The sequence below is a fragment of the Lytechinus variegatus genome, chromosome 14 (genome assembly GCF_018143015.1).
Source record: "Lytechinus variegatus isolate NC3 chromosome 14, Lvar_3.0, whole genome shotgun sequence".
Lineage (NCBI taxonomy): Eukaryota > Metazoa > Echinodermata > Echinoidea > Temnopleuroida > Toxopneustidae > Lytechinus > Lytechinus variegatus.
Window position 1 is genome coordinate 4,390,629 of NC_054753.1, and position 26,448 is coordinate 4,417,076.

Consider the following 26,448-nt stretch of genomic DNA (forward strand, 5'->3'; position numbering starts at 1 on the left):
TGAAGTAGGAGCGAAAATTTTATATAATGACATGACATAATTTTTTTTAAATTGTTTTCCCCTCATCTTATTTATTCAATCGTTTTCCTCTTCCTATGTTTTTTTCTCCACTCTTTTCCTCTTTTTGTCTTTCTTTCCCCGTTTTGTTTTTGCTCCGCCAATAGAGGGAGGAGGGAGGGGCGGGCCCCTTGCCCCCCCCCCTAGATCCAACTCAGGAACAATCTAACAGAAAGTATTAAACAAGCAGATTCAAGAGAGAAATTCAAATCCATGTTAAAACTCTTTTTTTTTTTTTTTGGGGGGGGGGGGGGGGTAAATAGCCTTTCCCGCCGCATTGGAAGCCCCCTATCGTTTACAGCCTAATGTGAACTGTGCAACTACTTTAATTTTTGGTGAAATTCATTCTTTCTTTCTATTTGTTCCGTAGCGTTTAGATACATATTTTGTGCTTCACTTGTAAGTGGTATACAAATAATGTAAATTCCTATTAATGGCTTGCGGTTCCCGATCTCCTTATCGAAATCAATATTAATGAAAGGGCACAATATTGTTCTCGCTCTATAATGGAGGGGAGGGGGTGTCAGTGTTCTATCAACAGTGGCGTAGCTAGGATTTTTTTTCCCGGGGGGCACTGGGGGGTCCTTGCTTTTTCAGGGGGGGGCACCGGCCATTTTTCCGGTGTGTATGTGTCACAAGGGCGGATCCGACTTTCGCCAATAGGGGGCGGGGCCCGAATTTATATTCCTATATTTTCCCCGATCAGTCACTTCTTACTTTTATTCTTATAAAACAACATAAACATGAAATAATCTCATAAGCCTTATGAAAAGTGCGAGCGCGAAGCGCGAGCGATTTTTTTTTGTTTCATGTATTTTTTCCTGAAAAATTTTATTTTCTGGGCAATGTTATGTGTGATCCTGAACAAGATTCGTATGTAACTAGATGGTTACTGCGAACGCCATTATATTTCAATAATGCGAGCGCGAAGCGCGAGCAAATTTTTTTGACATTCCGACCTAGAAATTGGTCATTCTAATTTTTGTATTAATAAATGGCATAGGTATGTAACTAAACAATTGATGCGAGCGCGAAGCGCGAGAGGAAGAAAATTGAGATTTTAGACCGAAAATTATCATTAATAATGCGATCGTTAATAATGAGTAGATGTGAAACTGGATCATTTAAGTACATTTTAAATAAAGAACATGCAGGCTATCGCGCATCATGTTTTAGATTTAGATCTAAAATCAATCTGGGCATTCTGAATACATTTGTTTAATGGAACATTATGGAATACACGTAGACAATATGAACTTGGCAAATTAAACAATATAACCACGCAGGGTGAGCTTAAAATCCTGATATGTAGACCATAAAACGGACATTTAACAGACCACTTGAATTTGTAAATGAAAAAAGTAATGAAAACTCGATGTCCGAGCTAAAATATGTTTTGTATATTGACTTCAAAACTTGTTCATATCAGCCTATTGAACAAGATATGAATCTCATCGAACAGGCAATTCTGGCGCGAAGCGTAAGCAAAAATTTTATATGGTAACATGAAAGATTTGTTTTTTAATTGCAAGTCTTCCTCCTCTTATTTTCCTCTTCTTTTTTTCTTCTGTCTTCTTCTTTTCCTTTTTCTTTTCTTCTTTCTCCCTTTTTCTTTCTTTTTTTTTGCTCTGCCAATTTTTTCTGGGGGGGGGGGGCACCTGGGGGGGCACGCCAAATCTCAGGGGGGGCACGTGCCCCCCCGTAGCTACGCCACTGTCTATCAAGCAAAAGACGTAGGCCTATATGTGCATAAGTTCATATCATTGGTGTAATGATAAAGAACCTGATGAATTCTGTTTTTGTATATCAACGTTATCATAAAGTTAATATATACAAATGACAATCAATATGATTCAGGCGTACACCGCTTTAACTGATATAACATGCATCCAGAAATCGAAATATCCGATGAATTCAAAACGTACGCAGCAGGAATGCCACGCAGTTTGGATGTTACAGCACTCTAAAATTAGAATAATCTCGTATTACAAATGTCAATTTTGCTAAAAATGCACATAAACTCATAACTTGATAGACTCTGGGGGATGATATCGTTGATATTAAAAAATCGCATCGACCTCGATATGCAATCATTTTTTATACTGCATCGGACTTGACATCCCGCTAAATCTTTTCCATAATTAGATTGCTATCTATTCTCTTTCTTTTTAATCTACATATAATCTATGTCTTGCAGGATCATGATATGGAAACCCTTTTATAACAAACATGATAAAGAAAAACGCTTCTCAAGTTATACATGGTTCATTGCCGCAAATATACCAATCATCTTCGCTTGTTAATTTTTAATCATCAACATTATCACTGATATTATTATTCTTATTATCATGTCCATTAATATCACTTCAAAGTTCTAATTATCACCATCATCATCACTGTTATCATCATCATTCATTCATTATCTATTTCCAATCGTTCTCCAGTATCAATTTTATAGTTTATATCATTAAAAAAATATGAAAGATAATGGTAATGATTGTGGTGATGTTGGTAATCATGAACATTAGATCCGTTATGTGAGATAATTTATGCGATTTTACACGCTAATCGCTCATCGATGATGGTGAAAGAAATCTTTTAAATAGCACAACAGAAGTCGGGATGGTAGTTAATGCATACACGTACTTTAAAACACTACATTATTACAAAAGATTCCCCATCGGGCGGGCCAACGGTATGGAAGCTTAAAAGTGCCACCGAGATGTTGAGATAATTATCTCGGGAAGTCGACATCTTGATAGCAAAAGATAAGATGACGAGATCCCGGATCTCATCATGTCGACATCTTTCAGAAGAGATGATGAGATGACAAGATCCCGGATCTCATCATGTCAACATCTTTAAGAAGAGATGATGAGATGACAAGATCCTGGATCTCATCATGTTGACATCTTGTAGAAGAGATGATGAGATGACAAGATCCCGGATCTCATCATGTTGACATCTTGTAGAAGAGATGATGAGATGACAAGATCCCGGATCTCATCATGTTGACATCTTGTAGAAGAGATGATGAGATGACAAGATATCGGATCTCGTCATGTCGACATCTTTTAGAAGAAATGGTCAGATGACAAGATCTTCGATCCATGATCATGTCATCTAATCATCTCTTCTACAAGATGTCGACATGACGAGATCCGAGATCTTGTCATCTCATCATCTCTACTAAAAGATGACGACATGACGAGATCCCGGGATCTTGTCATCTCAACATCTCTTCTTAAAGATGTAGACATGACGAGATCCAAGATCTTGTCATCTCATCATCTCTTCTAAAAGATGTTGACATGATGAGTTCCGGGATCTTGTCATCTCATCATCTCTTCTAAAAGATGTTGACATGATGAGATACGGGATCTTGTCATCTCATCATCTCTTCTAAAAGATGTTGACATGATGAGATCCGGGATCTTGTCATCTCATCATCTCTTCTAAAAGATGTTGACATGATGAGATACGGGATCTTGTCATCTCATCATCTCTTCTACAAGATGTTGACATGATGAGATCCGGGATCTTGTCATCTCATCATCTCTTCTACAAGATGTCAACATGATGAGATCCGGGATCTTGTCATCTCATCATCTCTTCTACAAGATGTCAACATGATGAGATCCGGGATCTTGTCATCTTATCATCTCTTCTACAAGATGTCAACATGATGAGATAATTATCTCAACATCTCGGTGGCACTTTTAAGCTTCCATACAACGGTCTTTTCAAGTAGGTTTATCTATTGAAATTACTACAATAATCACGACAGCGGATATGAGGAATTAAAGACTGTGAGCGTCTAGCTCTCCCATTGTTTTCTTTGGCGAACCAGCTGAGCATGCTATTGTCAATGATTCTCTACTATACGGGCGAGTGATCTTGCTCTTTCATGATCATAGGCCTGGGCAATGACTTAGAACAGTTCGATGAGTATCAATGGCAAGCAATCCTGAAAGGTCAATAATGTTCAATTCTCTTGATGGAGAAGCTTATATCATGGCCCTATTTGCTTTTGCTTTAGTTTAGGTCAGTAAGTGTACTAACTAATATTAGTTATAAATAAATAATCATATTCCATCTATTTTAGAGTAATGATCTAATGCTAATGTATCACTCTACATATCTCCCTGCAGCTTACGGCCCCATATCTTCACCCGTGAAGTACAGAATTTGCCAAGCTTAAATTATTGAACATAATGGCATCCTAGTATTGTAATGATGTAATCACTGCAATATAGATAAAAACATTAATTTAATTCTACTCACATTGATTTTACTTTAGAACAAACTCACCCCCTCTTCTATTTCTTCTGTTTCTCCGTCGTTATTCTTCTTTTCCACCTTATTATTCTTCTTGTGCTCATCCTTCGCCCCCTTCTTCATCTACTCTTCTTACTCCTCCTTTTCTTTATCTTTTTTTTCTTCTTCATATCCTTAGTCGTCTTTCATTATTCTGTTTTCTCCACCTTATTCTTTTCTGCTGCTTCTTTCCTTTCATTCCTCCCATTTTTCTACGTCTCTCTTCTTGTTCTTCTGCCCACCTGCCCTTCTTATAAGTCTCCTGCTGCTTTTCCTTCGTCCTTATTCTTTTTTCTCTTGCATCCCCCTTTTTTCTCTATCTTTGTTTTTCCTCTCCATATCCTTCCTCATCTCTCATTATTATTCTCATCCCTTTTTACTGCTCCCCCATTCTACATGTACGTCTGCTTCTCCTTGGTAATTCTCAGTCTTCTCCTCCTCCTTCTCCCACCCCATCGATTCATGAAGATAAAATTATAATGAAATAATAGAAATGTTAACGAAGATAATACTTATAATAGACAAATGAAGATGATTGCGATAGTAACAGCGGTGATGACGATATCGATAACTATGGGAGGTTACAGACCATGTACAGCACAAGGTATCAGGAGCAATTTTAAATATGATTACATGACGATTTCGATACGAAATATTCATCATAAATCTAGATCTAGTACATTAAAATACACTTATCTTTGTAGAATAATGAAATCGCCGCTCAATATCGATAATTCTGATGATCACTAAAACATAAAAGCATACGTGGTACAGTGTATCATAATATTGCCTAAAAAATATCTGACATTTGATGGAATTCTGTGCTTATATCGCTCATTTCTCAGCACTTTTACGATTTTCTTTCACAGGGCTATTTGGCAAATATTTTTCATTTATACAAACAAACACTTCGTTGGTAAAATTCATTGGATTCTGATCGAACTGATTTTGTGATCGTTACCACAGTTGGTATTTATCTTTAATCCCGAACATTACGTTTAATACGTTAAACCAATTAAATGAAGTTATACTTTAGTCTGTTATATGTTGTTATTATATTGTACTCTCATGCCCCGAGAGGGGATCGATAGTGTAAATAAAATGTAAATCTAAATCAGGGGTGGATCCAGCCTCCGCCAATAGGGGGAGGGTGATTTTTTCACCCATATTTTCCCCGATCGGCCGCCCAAGGTTGATATTTGTTTATTTCTTTGAATTGGTTGTCCCATTAGCGTAATGATTATTAAAGTTATTTTCTAAGTCTTCGCCTCATCTTATTCACTCGCCTTCCTCCTCTTATGTTTCCCCTTCTTTTTTCTTCTCTCTTTTTATTTCTTTCCCTTTTTTTTTGCTCCGCCAATAGGTTGGGGGGGGCCCTATGTAAATGTAAATCCAACCAAGAATTGGGTCTATACAACATAATGTCTAAAGGTGGGGGCGGATCCATGACAGGGGGAAAAAATAGGTTCGCTTTCAAGGGGGGGGGGGCACTTTTCTGTTTTGGCTGCATTTTGCATTACAAATTTTAATTGCGCCTCTCATAATGGGGGGGGGGGGCAAGGGGCAGACCCCCCCCCCTCCCCTGAATCCCCCAGTGATAGAAGGGTACCGGAAATTTGAGGATGCTGATTCATTCATGGCATACAGTTTTCAAAATAGACGACAATTTCGTAAATATCCAGTCCACACGCATGCGTACTCTCATTCCGAAAACGCAAGTCATGAATTTTGGGAAAAATGTTTTTAACCCCCCCCCCCCCCAACCTGATCACGAATTCTGCGAGAACACAACTCTGCTTTCTCATGAATATTGATTTCGATGCAGAGGCAGAAATCGGGATGCGCACGCATTTGGTCAAACAACAACCAAAAAAAAAAGATTAATATTAATCGATGACAGTCGTTTTTAACACAATCGGACATTGACGTCGAGGGACATGGAATCGCTTATCTGGAGAACCCCTTTCAAATTTCCGAGTTTTTTCCCACTCTTTCAACTGTATTTCCTCCATTTTTTTCACCCTTCCTCTTTTTCCATCCCAATATTATTTTCTTATTTCTCTCTATTTCCCCTTCCTTTTCTCTCCCTTTGACTTCTTAGTTTTCTTTTTCCTCTTTCACAATCCCTTTTGATCCCGCTTCTTTACAACATGGAGATAAAGAAAACTAAGAGACAATATGTTATCCTGGGGAAATGGTTGCCCGTCAAAAATTTTAAGAGACTATTTAAAACAGTTTCTAATAAATCTTTGTAAATCTTTGATCTATCTATGCCTAATAGTGTCAAGCTGTTCCGGTCATATTTATTTTATCATTCTATTTCCTTCTGTTTTTTTTTGGGGGGGGGGCTCTCGACACTTGTTTGAGATGCGAGTAATAATTAATATTCTAAGTAGACGTGAATTCTACGAATGGCTTTGGCCTACGGAACGAAAATATGTGGAATCTTATTTTCCCACCTAAAACATCATGAATTGACTCTCTTTCAATTGCAAAAAAGAGGTTTTCATGGATATTGGAGCTAATTCGTGTGATCAGTAACGATTTATGACATTTGCGTGATTTTTATTAAGCTACCGTGGCTTTATGAATGCACCCGAACTTCCATTATAGATGCAAACCACAGTAGTTCAGAACAGTGACCCGAACTCTCGATCCGACAGTCAATATGAACATGATGAAGGCACACATTTGTTTTGGTCGTAGAGGGAGCTATTTAGAATAGATTCTTCGGCCTTTCGACAGAAATTAAGACTTGCAGGAAAGACGAACAAAAGAACGGTGGCATCAAAGGACTTTTGATGGCGGCCGTTCCTTTGAAGGCAAGGGAACGTTGGGCGGGAAAGCCGAAGCAAAAACCCGGATGCGGGAAGAACGATGAAGAACGGTGCATGGACTTTTGACAAGCTACCTGAGCAAGTAGCAGACAATGCATGGATCACTATAAAAAGTGCAAGGTTTCACAGGCCTAATTCATTCCCCATAGACTCATGTGTTAAAATGGCACGTTAAAAAATTCATAAAAAATAAGGATGAAATTCGGGGGTCGAATGTTTACTACCAGTGGATAGGATATATATCTGGCAATCCATATCTGACCAGAAAAGGGTCCCTCGACCGGCTCATTTTAAAAATAAATTGGCGTGTTTGAAGACACCTTCGGGGGGAGCAGATTCATCACCTCAAATAGCAAAATAGCCCTAATCCTTCCGCCAGTCAAAATATAGTCCAAAATTGGTGATATTTCTTCCCAATTTGGGAAAAGGAAGTTCAGTAATTACCAAAAATAGAATCAGTGTTAGATGGACAATCATATGCATACACTTTGTCAATCAGCCATATCAAAATAAAAAAAATAGCAATGGGTTGGCTCGAATGAATATCTATGGCCTGCCACTAGTGATTAGGCCCGTGTAACCGCAAGCGATAGTGCCATCGGAAAGAGCGCCAGCTACGGCAGTCGACCGACTAGCCGACTACGCCAATTGTTGTATACGTAGACCCACTGATCTCTATAAAAAATCTGGATATAAAATAGGCCCATACGCGCCGTACGAACGATTGACGCCGCCATACGGAGCAAGCGTGCGCCATACCACTCCCATGGTTTGCGGACGCGTCGGGAAGCTCCGCATAGCGTGCCGTTGGCTTGTGTGTAATTTCCCAAAGTAATCATGCACTTGCCATCAAATTACCCTTCTAATTATTTGTTTAACTTTTTTGAACCCTTTACACATCTAGACATATATTTACATCTTTTTCCTACCTTCAAAACAAACCTAGTTAGACATGTACAAACCATAACCCTTCTCCCAATATAAAACGCAATACAATCCCATTATTTGTGCATAATAATTAATGCTTATCACCTCACCTTTGTGTCTACTGTACCTTTAGGCAGATTTTGTGTATTTAGATGTTTTTTTTCTCTCACTCTCTTTAGTGTTTTTCTTCACCATAAGTAATTTGTATAATTTTACAATATTCATATTTATGTACTTGCCCCATGGAAAACCAGCTGTAACAATCGATCGATCATCCTTACTGCTGATAATGGGCTACAAGCCGTATTTACTTTGTATATTTTTATGATACCGCATGTATTTTATCTGATTTTAAATACGAAAAATACTAATCAAACCAAACACATGGTTTATCGCTGATGACCGGAGGTGAGGGGTAGTTGTAACTTATGTTTTGGCTGATTTTGGGAAATGGCCCTTGCTAATGTATACAAAAAACTACGCTGAGCATTTAAAATACGCTCCTTTTCTCTTAAAACTTTAAAACACCCCCCCCCCCCTATATGCCTTTGATTTTATTTAATGTAATTTCATCTTGTTTCAGCTGAAATATGTAGTCTTCATTGTCGCCTTTAACATGATTGTACATTTGTACAAGTATATTTTTTTCATAATTTTCCTTTATTTTTTTTTTATATGTGTCAAGTATAAATGCTGGATTAAAGGCATTGTTTAACATTATGTTTGGTTTTTAAAAATCTGAGCTGCATGGTCCTAAATGCTTTCAGAATATCTGATGGGATGTAAAAATAAATCTGTGGAAAAAAATTATGCTTCAGTTATCATTTAATGTTTCAAAGAAGTGAAAACCTATAATATCACCCCCATATAGACTACTGTGCTGGAGTTATCCTCGGAACGAGAATAAATGCTATTTTCATAGATATCTTGATAATGAATGTGTTATTTTCATTATTTTTGCATTTTTGTTTGTTTTTTCATCCATCTGAACATAGACAGGTCAGACAGCTCAATTTTAGATTTTTTTTAAAATCAATCTACCACAATGTTAACTAGTGGCTTTACAGTAAAGTAAACTTCATTCATATATGCAACATATTCACACTAAGATTCTGGTTTCTTCACTTTTCATCACCTACATTTCTTCTCATCTCTTACACTCATGCTCTTACTTTCACTACTCTATAAATATTTTCTTCCATCATTTTTTTTTTCTTTTAAACTTTTTATTGATCAAACAATCGGTATGTACAACAATAATCATGATATCAATCACATTTACAATGGTATAGGATACACTCACAAACAAAACGATACAAAAACATACATCACAGTTGTACATGAAAAGTGGGTAACAAATAACATTATCTGTATGTCAATGGTATAATCAAAAGATTTTTTCAACAGGGGTCCATTTTTTATAGTGCAATCCTTCAATATGCCTCTGTTTTGCAATGTTAAGTTCAATCAGTTTAATATTAGAAATAAAAGATATTAGCCCTCTTATACATGGTTGTGTGTTTTTACACTTTTCTACGTAAACATATCTTTTGAACATTAGTACCAAATGGTTTAGTAGCATTTTGTGGGGGCCTTTCCAGTCCATAATGAATCCAAATATCATTCTTTTCTTAGTAAAATCTTCAAACTTAGTATTAAAGCTCTTGCCAATCTTATAAATTCCCGTCGAAGATTATAAATAACATCACAGTCATAAAACAAATGAACAGGTGTCTCTAAATTTGAGTGACAGAACGTGCAAGTTTCTGAGTCGACCACTTTCATCTTAAACAATCTATGATTAGTATACAGTATATTATGAATTAATTTGAATTGAAAAACTCTCATTTTTGCTTCTATTGTGCACTTGAACGGAAGGGTGTAGATTTGAGACCAGTCATCATCTTGAATATTAAAGGTTGTAGAAAATAATTGTTCACTAACTGGTCTGGTTATCAACCCAGATAAAAGGTTCTTGTAGATTGCTTTGGATTTCACATTATATAATGCAGAAGTCACTTTTTCTTGTTGTAACTGATATTCATTATTTTTATCCCAAAACATTTGTAATATTAGGGGATGGAATTCACATTTCCATTCTTTCTTCACTGACTCGATTATTGCCATGTATTGTAGAAAATAATTATTTTTAACACCTTTTCCATTCCAATACTCAACATGTAAAAAATTTCCATCACTGTTAAATAATTGATAAATATTAGATAGCCCTGCTTCATGAAGGGCACTGCAGTACATTGACTTGTTATTTATCAATATGCATTTGTTATTCCATACACCTTGTCTCAGTATGCTAACCTGGCTTGTATCATTAGTAACCAAGTCCAAATAGATATCCGTCTTTAACCACGCTTTTAATAAAGCAATATAAAATGGAGGGATATCCTTAGTTTTTGGTAGTTTCTCCATTGCATAATTACTGACAAATATAAATTTTCCACCATATGACTTTACAAAATATTCACACAAGGTTATCCAACTATGATTTGATCTAAAGAAATATCGCTGGACCCATTTCACTAGCTGAGTGTTGATCATACATTGAATGTTTGGGAATTTTAGTCCCCCTTCTGCATAATCATGCAGCAAACATAGTAGTACATGCGATTTTATCTGGGCCATTCCACAAAAATGAAAACATGAGCTTCTCAACTTCTTTCACTAAAGCAATGGGTAATGAGATGTTGGATAATAAATAAATTACTTTGGACATTATAAAAGTTTTCAATATCTGTGTTTTGCCAATCAAGGTAAGTCCTCTGTTTTTCCATTTATTTAGTACAATTCTCATCTCTTTAACTCTGGTTTCAAAATTCCTTTTCCTTGCTTCTTCTGTATCATATGAAAAGAAGATGCCTAAAACTTTAATTCCTTTCTCTGGCCATAAGATACACTGTCCTTTTCACCTAGATGACGATTCTTACCAATCCACATGCCTTCAGTTTTTTATTTATTGATACATAAACCAGATATTTTAGAAAATTCCTCAAACTCTAAAAATACATGTTGTAGGGAGTGACGGTCTTTACAGAAACATGTTATGTCATCTGCATAAGCAGTATATTTTATTACCTTTCCTTCCACTTCAAAACCCTTTATACTGTCATTATTTCTAACTCTATTCAAATAAACCTCTAATCCCAAAATAAATAATAAGGGCGCAAGAGGGTCCCCTTGTCTTACTCCTCTACTTACTTTGAAATAGCCTGTAGTAAATCCATTTACGAGAACAGAGCTATTGATATCATTATAAACAGTTTTTACCCATTGGATAATCGAAGGCCCAAAATTATAAGCTTCCAGACATTGAAAAATAAATGAGTGGCTTAATGAGTCAAATGCCTTGGTAAGATCTAACGCCATAATTATGCCTTGAAAGTCTTCATTTTCTGCATAAAACATTAAGTCTGATATTAATCGAATTCCTTCACCAATGTTTCTACCTTTTATAAATGCTGTCTGTTGACAGTTAATCAGGTTTCCTATTACTTTAGAAATTTTTTTGGCTAAGCATTTGGAAAGGATTTTTGCATCAACATTTATCAAAGTAATTGGTCTCCAGTTACTCAATAAGGATCTTTCTTTATTGGGCTTTGGGATCAATTTTATCACCCCTTGTCTTTGTGAAACTGACATAGACTGGTCTTTGTAAGCTGCATTGAAAGAGTCTATCATATATTTTGAGACCAGGGGCCAGAATGTTTCATAAAACTCCACTGTTAGGCCATCATTTCCCGGTGTTTTATTTTTAGCCATTTTAACCAGTTCTTCTTTTGCTTCATTACATGAGATTAAACCTTCACATGAAACCTTTTCTGATTCTGTTATTTTCTCCAGATTACTATGACAAATATAATTGTTAGAGATCTCTTCATCTACTATATCTCTGTTTTTAAAAAAAAATCAGTGAAATATTCCTTGATAAATCTTTGAGTGTCTGGTTGTTTTCTGAAAGTCCCTTCATTCGTATCTAATACATCAATAGATGTATTTTCAGCCTGGCTTTTCTCCAATGAAAGAAAATATTTGTTGCTTTTTTCCCCCTTCTCATACCAATTGCATCTCGATCTCAAAATTGCCCCTTCTGCAAAATAATCATACAATTTATGTAATTCCTCTTCAATGTATTTCTTTCTATCTACAACTTCTTCATCTAAGCCATTTCCTTCCATTTCAATACTTTCACATATATTTTTCAATTCCTCCTCTAGTTCTTGTCTTTGTTTTTCCTTTTCACCTTTTTTCTTCTTTGAGTATGGGATGGTAAATTTTCTAATTCTGTATTTCAGCCAATCCCACAACATTTTCTTATCATGTTTTTGTTCACATTCATCAACCCAAGATGGGAGGCTGTCACTGAGAGCTGTAACAAATTCCTCATTCCTTAGTAAGCTGTTGTTAAATTTCCAATATGAGGGTCCCATTTTTTGTTTTTCAATATGGAGTTGCAAGGTTACATAATCATGATCAGATAAGACACATGGGTACATATCATTTTCTACGACAACAGACCGCAGAGCGTCTGTGACCAACCAGAAGTCCAGTCTTGACTGAATATATGGATTAAGTCTCCTCCATGTAAACCTCTTTGTTGTTTGGTTTCTTGTTCTCCAAATATCAATAAGACAAAAGCATTCTTTCAGTTTTTCTATTGTTGTGCATGAACGTTTCCACACTGTTCTCATACTACCACCTTCTCTATCCATATCCAAGTCCTGTATAAAGTTAAAGTCTCCTCCTATTATGCATTTGTGTCCTTCATCATTAAATTCTTGTAATTTCAAATAAAGATCAGTAAAATATTCCACATGTTCCTTTTCATTATTGGGTGCATATACATTAACAATGATATATATTTCCTTTCGTACTTCAACTTTGATGCATAAAAAGCGACCTACTTTATCTTTAATCGAGTCGAGGAGTTTAATATCAGGTGTTCTCCTCAAAATCATACAAACTCCTCTGCTCATTGATGTACCATGACTAAATAATATGTCTGATCTAATTTGATTCCTCCACCATATCTCATCCTTTTCTGTGGAATGTGTTTCTTGTAGCAAAATTATGTCCTTTTTTTAATTTCGATAAGAAATTGAAGTATCGTTTTCTAGTCTTGAAATCCCCTAATCCATTTACATTATGCGTCATTAATTTTAAATCCATTGTTTGAAAAAATCAGACGATGGTCTCACTAAAAAACACAAACAATTACAATATAACGGCAAACAAAAAAACAGAATGATTGCGGCTTTCCCAACCACTTGCTTCATGCTTGGAGTGACGCTTTGCGTGGTGAACAAAATGATCTTATAAGCCTTGTTTATACTCTTCTTCCTTCTGTGTTTGTTTGTCCCGATAAAACAGCCTAGCCGGATACTTGAAGTAGGCCTTTCCATGCTCTTTCTTCAGCTTCTGTCGGGTATGCGACATCTTCTTTCGCTGGTCTCTTATCTCCTTCGGCAGCATTTCATCAATGAATATGGGGTTCCCCTTCCCCTCGTAGACGAATGGCTTGTCTTTTAGTAGTTTTCGAGCACTTGCAAGTACAGAACTTCTTGTGGTATACCTATTGAATGCCACCATAATCGGGCGGGGTGCCCCTCTTTCAGATCGCTGACCTGAACGGTGTGCCCTCTCTATGCATAAATCCTGCCCTCGTAGATCCAAATGAGACTCTCCAAAGGCCTGAATCAGCTTCTCACAATTGCCTTTCTCACAGCCTTCAGGAAAGCCAAAGAATACAGCAGTGCATCTCATTTCTCTGGCTGCAAGATCAACAAATTGACCCTTCATTCTTGCATTCTCTTTCTCAAGCTCTCTAACTCTGTCCTTCATTTCCTTCAGCTCAAAATCAGTGTGTTGTTCCTTTTCTTTCAGTTTGTCAATGTCTTTTCTATTTTCATTAATTTTCTGAAGGGCCAGATCTAAGTTCACATTCATCTTGTCAACTTTATTATTGGTACAATCTACTTTGGTGATGATCGTAAGAAGCATTTCTTTCATATCAATCGGGTTACCTGCCTCGCTGTCATGCCCGTTCGTTCGACGTTTTTTCTCAACATGTCCATCCTCCGGCGGAGCGCCGGACTCTCTCCCCGGTCCGCGCCTCAGGCTCGGCTCCTCGCGGGTGTCTAGTTCTTCAGCACGCGACCCGGCATGGTCGACAACGGGCTCTGTTTCCATATTTTGTTGTCCTTCTTTGTTTTTTACTTCTTTTATGGCTTCTGATTCGTCTTCAATCTTTTCCAGATACTTATATATATTTTGATTTTTTAAGATCCTCTTCATCTCGTTAAAATTCCTCGGTCTTTTTCACCAGTTGCAAATTACGTTATGTGCTTCACAGCGCCATCTTCCGTCCCCTCTTTTCTTCCGTCATTTACATGCCGCACTTATAAATTATTTTACTATCTTCCTTAACACTTGAAACACAAACAGTAAAATTGTTTTTTCATTCTTTATTCCTCAGTCAAATGTGATTCTCATGAAGCTGTTTCTTGAAAAGTCATTATTTTCTTCCAATATATTTCATGAACATACTAAATCATAAACGAAATTGAGTTAAAACACAAGTGCATCTTGAGCCGGTGGAGTAGTGTCATCCTGAATTCCAACACCAATGTCTACATATCCGTGAAACCTGGTGCCACTCCACTCAACATGTTTTTTTATCGCCATCTCATCCAACATGAGAGCACAAACAACTTTGTTTCCCTTCTCCTTGGCTTGGTCTGCCTTGATCTTCAATGCAGAGAATGATTCCTTCGTGAATCCTGGCTCTCCGTTCACTCCCATGTACCATCGCTTGATCACAGATGGATGAGGAAGGGCAAAATCAAAGGATTTCCTTACGTGTCTGTATGCTTTTGCACTATAAAAGTGCTAAGTTAGTGCAAATGCTCTCAGTGCCGGAGGATAGGTTTTTCTACTCAGTTTCCCGCTTGACTTGTTTGCCACCATTCTTTTCATCACATCTGCTGGGACATCAGAAAAAGTTTTAGAGAGCATATCTGCTGCATTGGCTGAAACTCGGTTCTCATTCCTTAGCGTGTTTACGACTTCCTCTGCCTGCGTGACTTCTGTTGCAGTGTCTTTACTTTCTTATTTAGATTACTCACATGGTCATATGCAATGTCTAATCTTCGCTTTACTGTTCGGGGGCTTTGCAGTGTAGAGTAGCTATGGTCTTTGTATATATGCGATGACTTTGGGCTTGGCGTCTCTGGATTGCCTGTTGGGACTCCTTCTGTGGCTTCTGGGTGAAGTTTCTCTGCCTCGGTGGCTTTCTGGCAGTTTTTCTGCACTGGAGGAAAAAGTAAAAGTAAAACACTTATAAATAAATTTTTTTTAAACTATTACAAATGACAGTTCTATGTCTGAGAATATATTTTTTGAATTGTCATGTCCATGCTTTTAAGAAACATGAAAACAATTGTCATATTCATATGGTATTATCATTATTAATCAACTATAGTATATTATTGCAACATGCAATTAGAGGTAAGCTAAAACCAAAACTTTTGACATAGATATGTACTTAAAGCATACTATCTCAGTTTGCAAGTGGTAAGTGTATGAAGTATATGTATGTATCAAAGACATAAACAGCTATCCCGAAATTTATTTTTTTTATCAAGCATTGTAATGATAATATTATAATAACTATGGGGAAAGATTAGACTAGTATGGTAAACTCATTAATTCATAATTTCATGTTATCAAATATTGGCCAATCAAGAGCAGAATTACATTGTATGACAATTTACTTGTAATTTTCAATGACTTTTAATTTCCTAAACACTACACAAAAAAGTAAATTCCCCCAAAAAATTGTGGTGGTAGAATACATCAAAATTGCAAAAATTGCACATCCAAACATCGGACTCGATCTGCCTGTTTGTCGACGCTGTCAGGTCTGTACTGACTGTAGTTACTTCCAACACCTGAAAAATGAAATGGCTCAGATAGCACCCGTCTGAACGAACATAAAAGACTATATGTGGGTACACACATTGACATAACGCCATCACCACTATGTACACGAAGCAGTGACTCAAACTTTACAGTTTTTCACATTATCACGTCTACAACAATCATACTTACAGGTGAAGTGTTCGTCCACAACCTTTTGCTTGACGATTTGTACAGTTCAAAGCAACACATGATGGCATTTTGAAGCATATTTGTCACTAATAATACGAGAAAAATAGTACACAAACCTATTAGTCAGGTCCAGATTTGAGAAAAGTGGACTGCCTTAGGCAAATCGTGTTAATGCTGAATTGAGAAGTGCTTTAACATAATTTGAGGGCGCTGAGTTCAAATTTGTTGTTTGCCAACCTTGATTTTGATGTTAAAATCCTCAAATTGGCAAAAACAAAATGGCCGCCATTCTACACCCATTTTTACTCTATTCTGACCCCAAAACTTGTAACAAAAATGTTTGTCAACGTTTTTGGGTTCTATTTGATCTAAAAAATAATATACTAAGAATCCACCAAAATCCGCATCCGGGAAGTGGTTATTTTAAAGATGGTGTCTAAGATGGCTGCCATTAACTGAAAATTGAAATAACCAGCACTTTATCTACCCTGTACACCTTTTTCGGTGCATACATGTATTCAGTGGTGGAGGGCGAAAAAGGAAAGAGTGAACATAAGCATTCCAGGGTACCTGAAAATCCAAGATTGCGAAAAAATGGCTGCCATGGCCTAAGATTCATAATTCATTTATTACGTATTTTAGTGTTTTTTATTTGGGTTTTATTCATTGGTGATTTCAAGGGTCAAGAAGTAAACCGGGACAAGTTACGATACAAGGACAGTGAACAGTCTACTACGTTCAAAAATCCAAGATGGCTTTCAAAATTGGAGTCTAAATGATGTTATCTAAAAAAAAAAAAAAACCCGACACAGTTTGTTTAATACCTGCCTTGGGCATATGATGTTGGTGTCTAACCCATGGTTTAATGGGTCAAGAAATACATTGGGACAAGTAAAAAAGACAGTCTATGGTCCTCCATGTCCAAAAATCCAGGATGGCTTGCAAAAATGGAGTATAAAATGTCTGTCGTTAATTACAAACCGACACAGTTTGTTTAATAACCGCCTGGAGAATATGATTTTTTTAGTATAACGCATGGTTTAAAGGGTCAAGTATTAGATTGGGACAAGTTACAAGGACAGTTAGTGGTTCCATTATGTCCAAAAATCCATAATGGCTTCCAAAAATGGAGTCTATATAGGCCGTTCTCACTGAAAAAGTGACACAGTTAGTTCAATATCAGCCCGGGTATATGATTCTGGTGTTTAACCCATGGTTTAAAGGGTTAAGTAATAAATAAGGACAAGTTACAAGGACAGTCAGAGGTCTAGCATGTTCAAGAATCAAAAAGGCTTCCAAAAAACCGACATAGTTTGTTTAATACCCGCCTTGGGCATATGATGTTGGTGTCTAACCTATGGTTTAATGGGTCAAGAAATACATTTGGACAAGTAAAAAAGACAGTCTATGGTCCTCCATGTCCAAAAATCCAGGATGGCTTGCAAAATTGGAGTCTAAAATGGCTATTGTTACCTAAAAACTGTCATAGTTTGTATAATATCCGCCTGGGGTATATGATTATGTTGTCTAACCCTTGGTTTAAATGGTCAAGTAATACATAAGGATAAGTTACAAGGGCAACCAATGGTCCTGTATGTCTAAAAATCCAAGATGGCTTGAGGAGTCTAAAATGGCTGCTGATACTTAAAAATTGACATAATCTAATTAGAATCCATCTGGGAGATATGATGTTGGTGTCTACACTACGGTTTCAAGGGTTGAATAATACTTTTGGATTAGTTACAATGGTATGAAGCTGTCCATTTTGCCTATTATTGAAAGTTGGCTTCAAAATGAGTCTAAAAAGACTTCTATCAGCTAAACATAGTCATAATTAGGTGAACAAAATCTACACTATTGTGGTTTGAAGGCTGAAATAATAAATCGGAACAAATAAAAAGGATGATCAGTTTCCTTTTCGTCGTAAAAAGTCCAAAGCGACTTCTAAAATTGCGTGAAAATGACTGCTGTCCCCTAATCATGAAACCATAGGATAGTCCTAAGCACAAAAATGACGTGTCTTGAAATACTTATCATTGAATTATGGAAATTTTTAGGTGAAAGTGTACCTTATTTTTTAAAGTTTGTTTTTGGATGTTTACTTATTGTTGCACCACCACCTAATTATGTCACTAATTCTTGTAAAACATATTTTCATGAGTCTTATAGAAACAGAGACACCAAAATAGTGGCACTCGATGGGATATGAAGTATTGTCATTTTTGTAACAATGGTGGCCAATTTGAATGTAATTTTTGGAGCGTTCTTCAATTTTTTGACAAAATGGACAACAGTGTGTCCTTGTAATCCGTCTTCACCTATATCATATGACCCTTGAAATCATGAGAAAGGCACAAAAATGTTTTACATTGTAGGTAGATAATATATGAACCTTTCAGCCAGATTTTTAAGAAAAGCAACTATATTTTAAGCCATCATCATTTTGGGCTGCAAAATTTTACCACTGATAAACCTTGAAATTTTTCCAATGTAATTTTTTCCCTTTGGAATCATGATTTTTTGTATGTTTATTTCAATCTTGGTAGACCCCAATGTTATTTCTACCAGGTGGATAATATATGAATTTGGACCATTTCAAAGTAACAACGTCCATTATAGACGCCATTTTGGAAGGTAATCTTGGATTTCTCTGACACATGCACACACTGACTATCTTGTAAACATGTCCTGATTCATTATTTGCCTTGAAAGCTTTTTGATGATTTTGATTTTGAGGATTTACTTAATTTTTGGAGTTGATGGTACAACGACTGCCGTTGTGGATGCTATGTTGGATTTTTAGGTAACCTTGACAACGTTTTGTAACTATAACCTGTGTCAATAGACTTTGTTTAATCCTAACATGCCTAAGTTTCATGAAATAGACTAAACCCTAAAAGTTATGAAATTTCAAAATCTTAACCTCGGTTAAGATTTGATGTTGACTTCGCCGCCGCCGTCGGAAAAGCGACGTCCATATCTTGCTTCTGCTATGCAGGCGAGGAAAAAATGGCGGACACGTTAAAGATATCACAATGTGAATATGCCAGCATCGCCCCTAAATTATCAAACATTTGGCCATATTATTTATCAAATCAGCAGCTGTGAATCATGGCAGCCATCTTGGAATTAAATGGTAAATCCAAAGATGCCTGACGAATCAATCGGACACATTATAAAAAATAACGCGTAGATCCAAAGTTTTGAAATATAATCAAACATAAAAATCGTTTAATATGGGAAACTGCATTAAAAATGCCGCCATTTTGTTTTTTGCCGATTTGAGGATGAAAACGTCGGAATCAAGTTTGGCAAACAGCATTTTTGGATTCAGCACCCCTGAATTACCTTAAAACAATTGATAAATCAGCATTAACACAAAATGCCTAAAGCACTTTTTCTGAGCACATTTTTTAAAATCTAGACCTGACTATATGGAGGATAGCGTTCATCGAGTGGTGGATGGGAGTGGGGGCATGGACGCCCGGTTGCGTCAGCGCGGCGAGCCAATGACGTATCCAGTGGAGGATAGCGTTCATCGAGTGGTGGATGGGAGTGGGGGCATGGACGCCCGGTTGCGTCAGCGCGGCGAGCCAATGACGTATCCAGATTTTTTATAGAGATCAGTGAGTAGACCGCAGTTTGGGCTAAGTCTATGATAAGTGATTATATTTTAAAACAAGAATAGAAAATGTATCATAATCATACGTTGCACTGACATGACTGAATAGTCGGCATCCATCATTACAATATTAGCCTGGGTCTCCTGGCTTAACTAAGAATTTATGTGTGAGCAGAGTGCATAAAGCAGTAAGTTCTCAGATAACCAAGTCTTACCTGGATATTGAGGAGAAAAGGCTTCGAGCAAGTCCACTGGCTGACGGAGTTGTTAAGTCCCGACTTGTGTTAGGCTTACGCGGGGAAAGGATGGTATCAATGTGATGGGAGGCACGCCGACGGGACTGGGGTGCGCGAAGTGGAGGCTCCGTGGCAAAGTCCGAGTTGAAAACTTGAGGGCTCAGCTCCGCACAGTAGATCCAGGGTGCGGGTGGAAGCGTTGCGGCCAACCGACCGCGCAGTGGCTCAGCTCCGCGGACAGACGTACGCGAAAGATACACGCTCACAGTCAGTACGGCGATTACGTACGCGTGCGTGAAAATCATAGAGATGTATATTATTGACACTAGAGGGCGGACTTCATCAAATTGCTGTGAATCCATGTTCGGGGCGGCCGCCATCTTAAAGAGGGCAAGAGCGCGGATTTATAACACACGGCTCTATGGGAGAATATCACATATTTCACTTTTTTACATTATATTTTCAATTTAATGCTGTATGCAACGTTAAAATCACAAGGCAAAACATTTTTATGTAAAAATATATGATAACCATGCATATTTTATAAAGGCGATGGACTGAACATCCAGAAAACGGGGGAAAAATAGGTTGCTGTCCGTGCATTACCTATGATGTAGATCAGGGCTTGGTCTGAAGTTTCCCCTCCTTTCAGTTAATTTTGAGGAAATCAAAGTAGAAATCATATGGTGAATCACTGATAATCCCATTAAATATAATATTGGAGACTATGCGACGTTATAGCTATATTTAACACCACGGGTGTTAAATCTAGCAGCCCAATCAATAAAGGACCACACCATCTGGTGTTGGAGTTACACTGCCACTGGTGTTAAGATTACCAACATTTAGGATGTTAAAATATATCAACACCAGTCTTGGTGTTCGATTTGAACACGAGTCGGAGAATGTTATGAAGTTGACACCATTTGGTGTTCATTTGACACCCTCGAACACCTGCAGAAACGAACATTTAAACGAAAGTTTGAATCACCCATTGGTGTTAAAAAAAATACCAACACCAGCTTTGGTGTTGTTTCACGGTTCGGATTCACACCATTTGGTGTCCGATTTCAAGTTCTTCAACACCTGCAGCCTGACGGTGTAACTTAACACTAGGGTATTTTTTTTAAATACCCCAACAACAGACAGTGTTGAGTTACTCCAGTGAAGTGTAACTTCAACAATAATTTTTGTTAAAATATTTCTATCCAACACCTGTCACGGTGTTGTTTCAACACTTCTGAGTATTTGGTGTTTATTTTACACTCTAAGTGTTGTTTCAACACAGTATATTGCTTGAACACTGCCGGAGTGTCAAATGAGCACCAAGTCAACAGAACATATGAACACTCTTAAGTTGACCTTATCTTACACCCTTGTCACGGTATATGCTATACTGGGATGGCTTATATATACTACTCAGTCGACCTCGTCGTTTTTCCCCCGTTTTCTGGATGTTCAGTCCATCTCCTTTATAAAATATGCATGGTTATCATATATTTTAACATAAAAATGCTTTGCCTTGTGATTTTAACGTTGCATACAGCATTAAATTGAAAATATAATGTAAAAAAGTGAAATATGTGATATTCTCCCATAGAGCCGTGTGTTATAAATCCGCGCTCTTGCCCTCTTTAAGATGGCGGCTGCGCAATACATGGAATCACAGCCGCATTACGCGCGCGTCAATGCGAGCGATTACTCTAGTGTCAATATATACATCTCTATGGTGAAAATCAATGTCCACGGCTATAACACAGCCGAAAACAGTCATGGGCCTATGTATTATGTAATACACTACCGCGAAATATGAAAGTGCACGATGAAAATATGGTTCTTTCTGAAGCTCCAAACTCCCCAAAACGTGCCAAAGGTTGACCAGGTGGTGATAACTCAAACACACGCTGCCCAAATATCTATCCAAAACGTCCGGATTACTCAACGGGGTCCAGGATCTACGACGATTTCAGAGGGACGTCAGCTTGATCCGAAGCCATGAGAAAAAAACTGCTCTTATCGGTCCACTGCCGTAGCTGGCGCTCTTCCCGATGGCGCTTTATCGCTTGCACTTTTTATAGTGATCCATGCATTGTCTGCTACTGGCTCACAATGTAGCTTAGAGTTACACAGACGTGCGTACTACACACGTAATCCTGGAAAATCAAGGTGCGATGCTAGCTTCAATATAGGTGATCTTCGTTTCGTATTAGTTTTATTTCACATATTTTAAAATAAAGCGACCGCCCAATGAATTAATCCGTTAGTTAATGGGTCGGTTGGTTTATAGACCAGTTCGTAGTTACTTCATGGACAACTTTGGTCAAATGACCTTTCATTTCTTTCATTATGATAGGCAGATTTCAAAGCAAGATATTAGGTAAACTTGCCTTACTTAGCAGGATGAAGAAAGTGAATAGACCAGGTGACTAGAATAGCACACCAATGAACACTTTATGAACATGAAGGTCTTTGTTGCAATCACACTTTGAATGCATATCATAGCATGTTGCACAATGTACTTGGCAAACTGTGAAATACCAGTCGTTCGTGGACGCATTATTTTTTGTGGATGTAAATGAATACCACAATTCAAAAGAATATATGAATAATCAAGACATCAAAGTTGGTGCTTATCTCATTAGATTGTAAACCACCATGTCATTACAGTACAAATGACCTTCCTCTGATCATGCCTAGAATCTTTTGATCATTTTGATCTTTTGATCAAAATGAAAGAAATGAAAGGTCATTTGACCAAAATTGTCCATGAAGTAACTACGAACTGGTCTATTCCATATACGCATATCAAAAGTATTACATTAGTTTCCATCATTATTGTAAGGAATAGAGAACGAAATGCTTATACATGTATGACATCAAACTCCAGTGCAGGTAATACATTTATGTTCCTAATCAATGGTTCAAAACAATAAACCTTGCATTTTGGGACATTGTATTTGAGGATAACCACCTTTTGAATATTTAATTCCATCTTGCATAAAAGAAACACATGGTATTGTTTCTTAAAACTAAGCAAACAGACACTTGGAGCATACATGCGCCAGATAAAAACAAACTATTCCCATAGCAGGCCCGTTCCACATCTTGATATTGTTACACATTCTCGTTTTTGCTCTGTACAGAATGTCTGAATGGCGGTATCCAACATGTTCTTTTGTGAGAAACGCAAGACTTACGTCTTTTCATTCTACTGAATGTGAAAAGTAAAATATCAGTGTTGCTCGTTGATATAATTCCACCATTTGCATACATTCACTTTAGTTTTCTTAATTAATGCAAGGGTGAAAACGAGATGCACTCATGCTCAACTCACCAATATCGCTTCCATGCTTTGTTGTTTACCCCTAATCAATCACTCCCAATTCCATCCTTTAAAACAATAAAACATCATCATGTCTCTCTTTTCATGACACAACAATCCTCTCGTTGGTGAGCATACACCATGGCATTGCCTTTTTTATATTAAATATTCACTTTGGATCTATAACTTCATATCACCCCTCTTTTAAAATGAGCAACATTCATGGGTTGATTGATCGATTGATACATTGATCGATCCATCAGTATTCTCATATCATTCATCCTTTTCAGGAGACGAAATATCCCCTGTAACCTTCAAGACTGATCCCGACGGCAATATCACCATAACCTGGAATCCTGCCGAGCTCCCTGATGTTGACGAAGTCGATGTTGTGGTATACGAGATTTCTAGTGACGCAAACGTCATCAGTTGGGAAGCCATTAACACTACAGCATGGATATATTCAAGCGAACCAGGACGTCTTGGGATTACTATTCATGCTTATCCTCAAAGGGATGTGGGCGAAACGTCTCCCATAATTGGAGCTCTTGGAATTTTGGCTCGAGATGAAACGAATTCATCGTGAGTTCTTACTGGGGTATTTATTAAATATTAGGGGAGTCCGTTGCTGCAAGAGCAAGGGAGAAATCAAACCGATTGAATTACCATGATTAGAGCTACCGTTCTACACATGGAAAACAATAATGCAAAGCCTTATATTGTTTTCTGATGAAAATTACAAAATTGTGGCTGTCCATTAGTTATGTGACCTGAGCGAGGCTAGGATCCAAACTTATTGTTGCATCTTGAATGAATGCGAATATTGATATATGCATGGTCTTTATGTTTATTAGTTTTTTGTATCCTTAAATATGCGCCCCGTAACAAAAATGTTTCTGATAAATTCCAATTTTTAATGTATATCTCTGATTGGTTCTCTGCGACTGCTGCATGGTCGGTGTTTTTAAAGGGGTGGTCCAGGCTGAACATATTTATAGCTTAATACACAGAGTAGAACGTACTGAGCAAAACGCTGAAAATTTCATCAAAATCGGATAACAAATAATAAGGTTATTGTAATTTAAAGTTTATCGATATTTTGTGAAAACAGTTGACATGAATATTCATTAGGCGAGCTGATGATGTCACATCTCCACTTTCCGTTTTCTTATGTTATTACATAAAATCATATTTTTTTTCATTATTTCATACTTGTGTGAATAATGTCTCCCTTATAATGAAATAAGTTGCAACTATAAATAGTAATTCACTAAATCAGTTATCGATCCAATTTTCTAGTTCTTGGAGGGAAAAAATAATAAACCTAACTTCATATAATAAAATACAAAAGAACAAGTAGAGACGTGACATCATCAGCCCACCTAATGAATATTCATGACGACTGTTTTTACACAATATTACTAAAATCTAAAATTCAATAACTTTGCTATTTGTTGTCCGATTTTGACGAAATTTTCTGCATTTTGCTTAGTGAATTCTACTCTATTAATTAAGCTATAAATACTTCCAGCCTGATGGACCACCCTTTAACAGAAGCACATAGAATCTTGATTAGCCACGTCATATTACAATTTGTCACGGAGCCCTAATGACAGGAATCGTCCCATCCTCTTTCGTAAAGTGTTTAAACGTCAGCTTTTTAAAATCGACGCAACTTCGGCGACGCGTTTGCCTGTGTAAAACTTTTGTTATGCGCGTGTCTGGAACAAGGAGTAGCTCTTCTTGCAAAACAATGTTTAGAATGGCTAGAATTGTGTAACAGAAGTCAAGGTGCCAATTCAATGCCAAATGTCTTCCTACATGTGTAGATCACATTTCATGGTACAATCGTTAGACAATTCTGAAAACTTAGTATTGAACATAGATGTTGGAAATATCATTGTTAAAAAAAGATAATGAGAAGAGTATTTACTATTGTTTATCTTAAATGAGTCATGTTCTCATAAAAATCGATGAATGAAAAGTATTATAATGGTTACTTCATTTTGCAACTCGAAATAATAGCATAATAGTTATAAATCAAATCTTTTACCAAAGCTTCTTTTTTTAATTTATGTAATATTTGCTTGATATTTTTTTGTTTTCAGAATTGAAAGGAGGGGAATTTGGAGCGCCATCCAACCTCTCAACTGGCTATACCCTGTCAACCTGACGTCATGGTGTCAATCATGGATAACTCGAGAACTCACCGAGCTTAACGAATGGCTCCCTCAACGGCCAGCATGTCCATGCACAGAGAGACAAGCAAGGAGAGATATAGGATCATTCACTGTTTTCTTGGACTGTAGGCATGGAGAGGCTGAAGAAAACTGTTCATCTGGCAGAACGGATGCCATGCTCTGTGTGATCTCTAACATTCCAAGGTTATAAGAGCGTTTCCTACTTCAAAGTCAATATAAATCATATTGTTATTCGTCCCTGATTTGATGAAATTGCCAAGTCTTGCCATGAATGAGGAAGCGTGTTCAGGTTTCCTTTATTGCATTTCGACTCAACATATTAAACAAACATGAAAGAACCATATAAATAGATACAAGGGAATGCACTATATAAGCAATATCATCATAAAGGAAATCGAAAAATCATACAATTATGAAATACACTGAGGGTAAAACAAAATGAAGAACATTATCGATTAATAAATCCTTCTGCAAGGCTATTTTTATAAATAATTTAGATAAAATAAAAGTCATGGAAACGGAGGGATGCACTCAAAAACAGGGCTTGCTGTGTGTATCAAAGTATGATGTGTAAATCATAGAGAAAAATATCGGAAGATAGGTTATTGGACGATATAATGTTAAGACTGTTAAGAGTGTTAATTTGAATTCATTTTCACTTAAAACTTTTTTAGTTGCTGGCTATAGAGAACAAAGTGTAGCCACAGGTCGATAAAAGTATGTATTTTTATTCCATAGATTTGTTTTAAACATAGAAAAAGGCGAGAATTGAGTTGTTTTATCCGTTCTGGTCTACTGACCATCTAAT

General features: G+C 37.0%; 1 protein-coding gene across 1 annotated transcript in view; it reads left to right on the forward strand.

Annotated features, from left to right (window-relative positions):
- The window catches only part of LOC121427880, a 62,453-nt gene that overhangs the window by 18,940 nt on the left and 17,065 nt on the right, over positions 1-26,448 (forward strand). The window contains exons 8-9 of the mRNA XM_041624453.1: positions 23,730-24,021; positions 25,548-25,823. Of these exons, the coding sequence (XP_041480387.1) occupies positions 23,730-24,021; positions 25,548-25,823 (568 nt within the window). The remainder of the gene's footprint in view (positions 1-23,729; positions 24,022-25,547; positions 25,824-26,448) is intronic.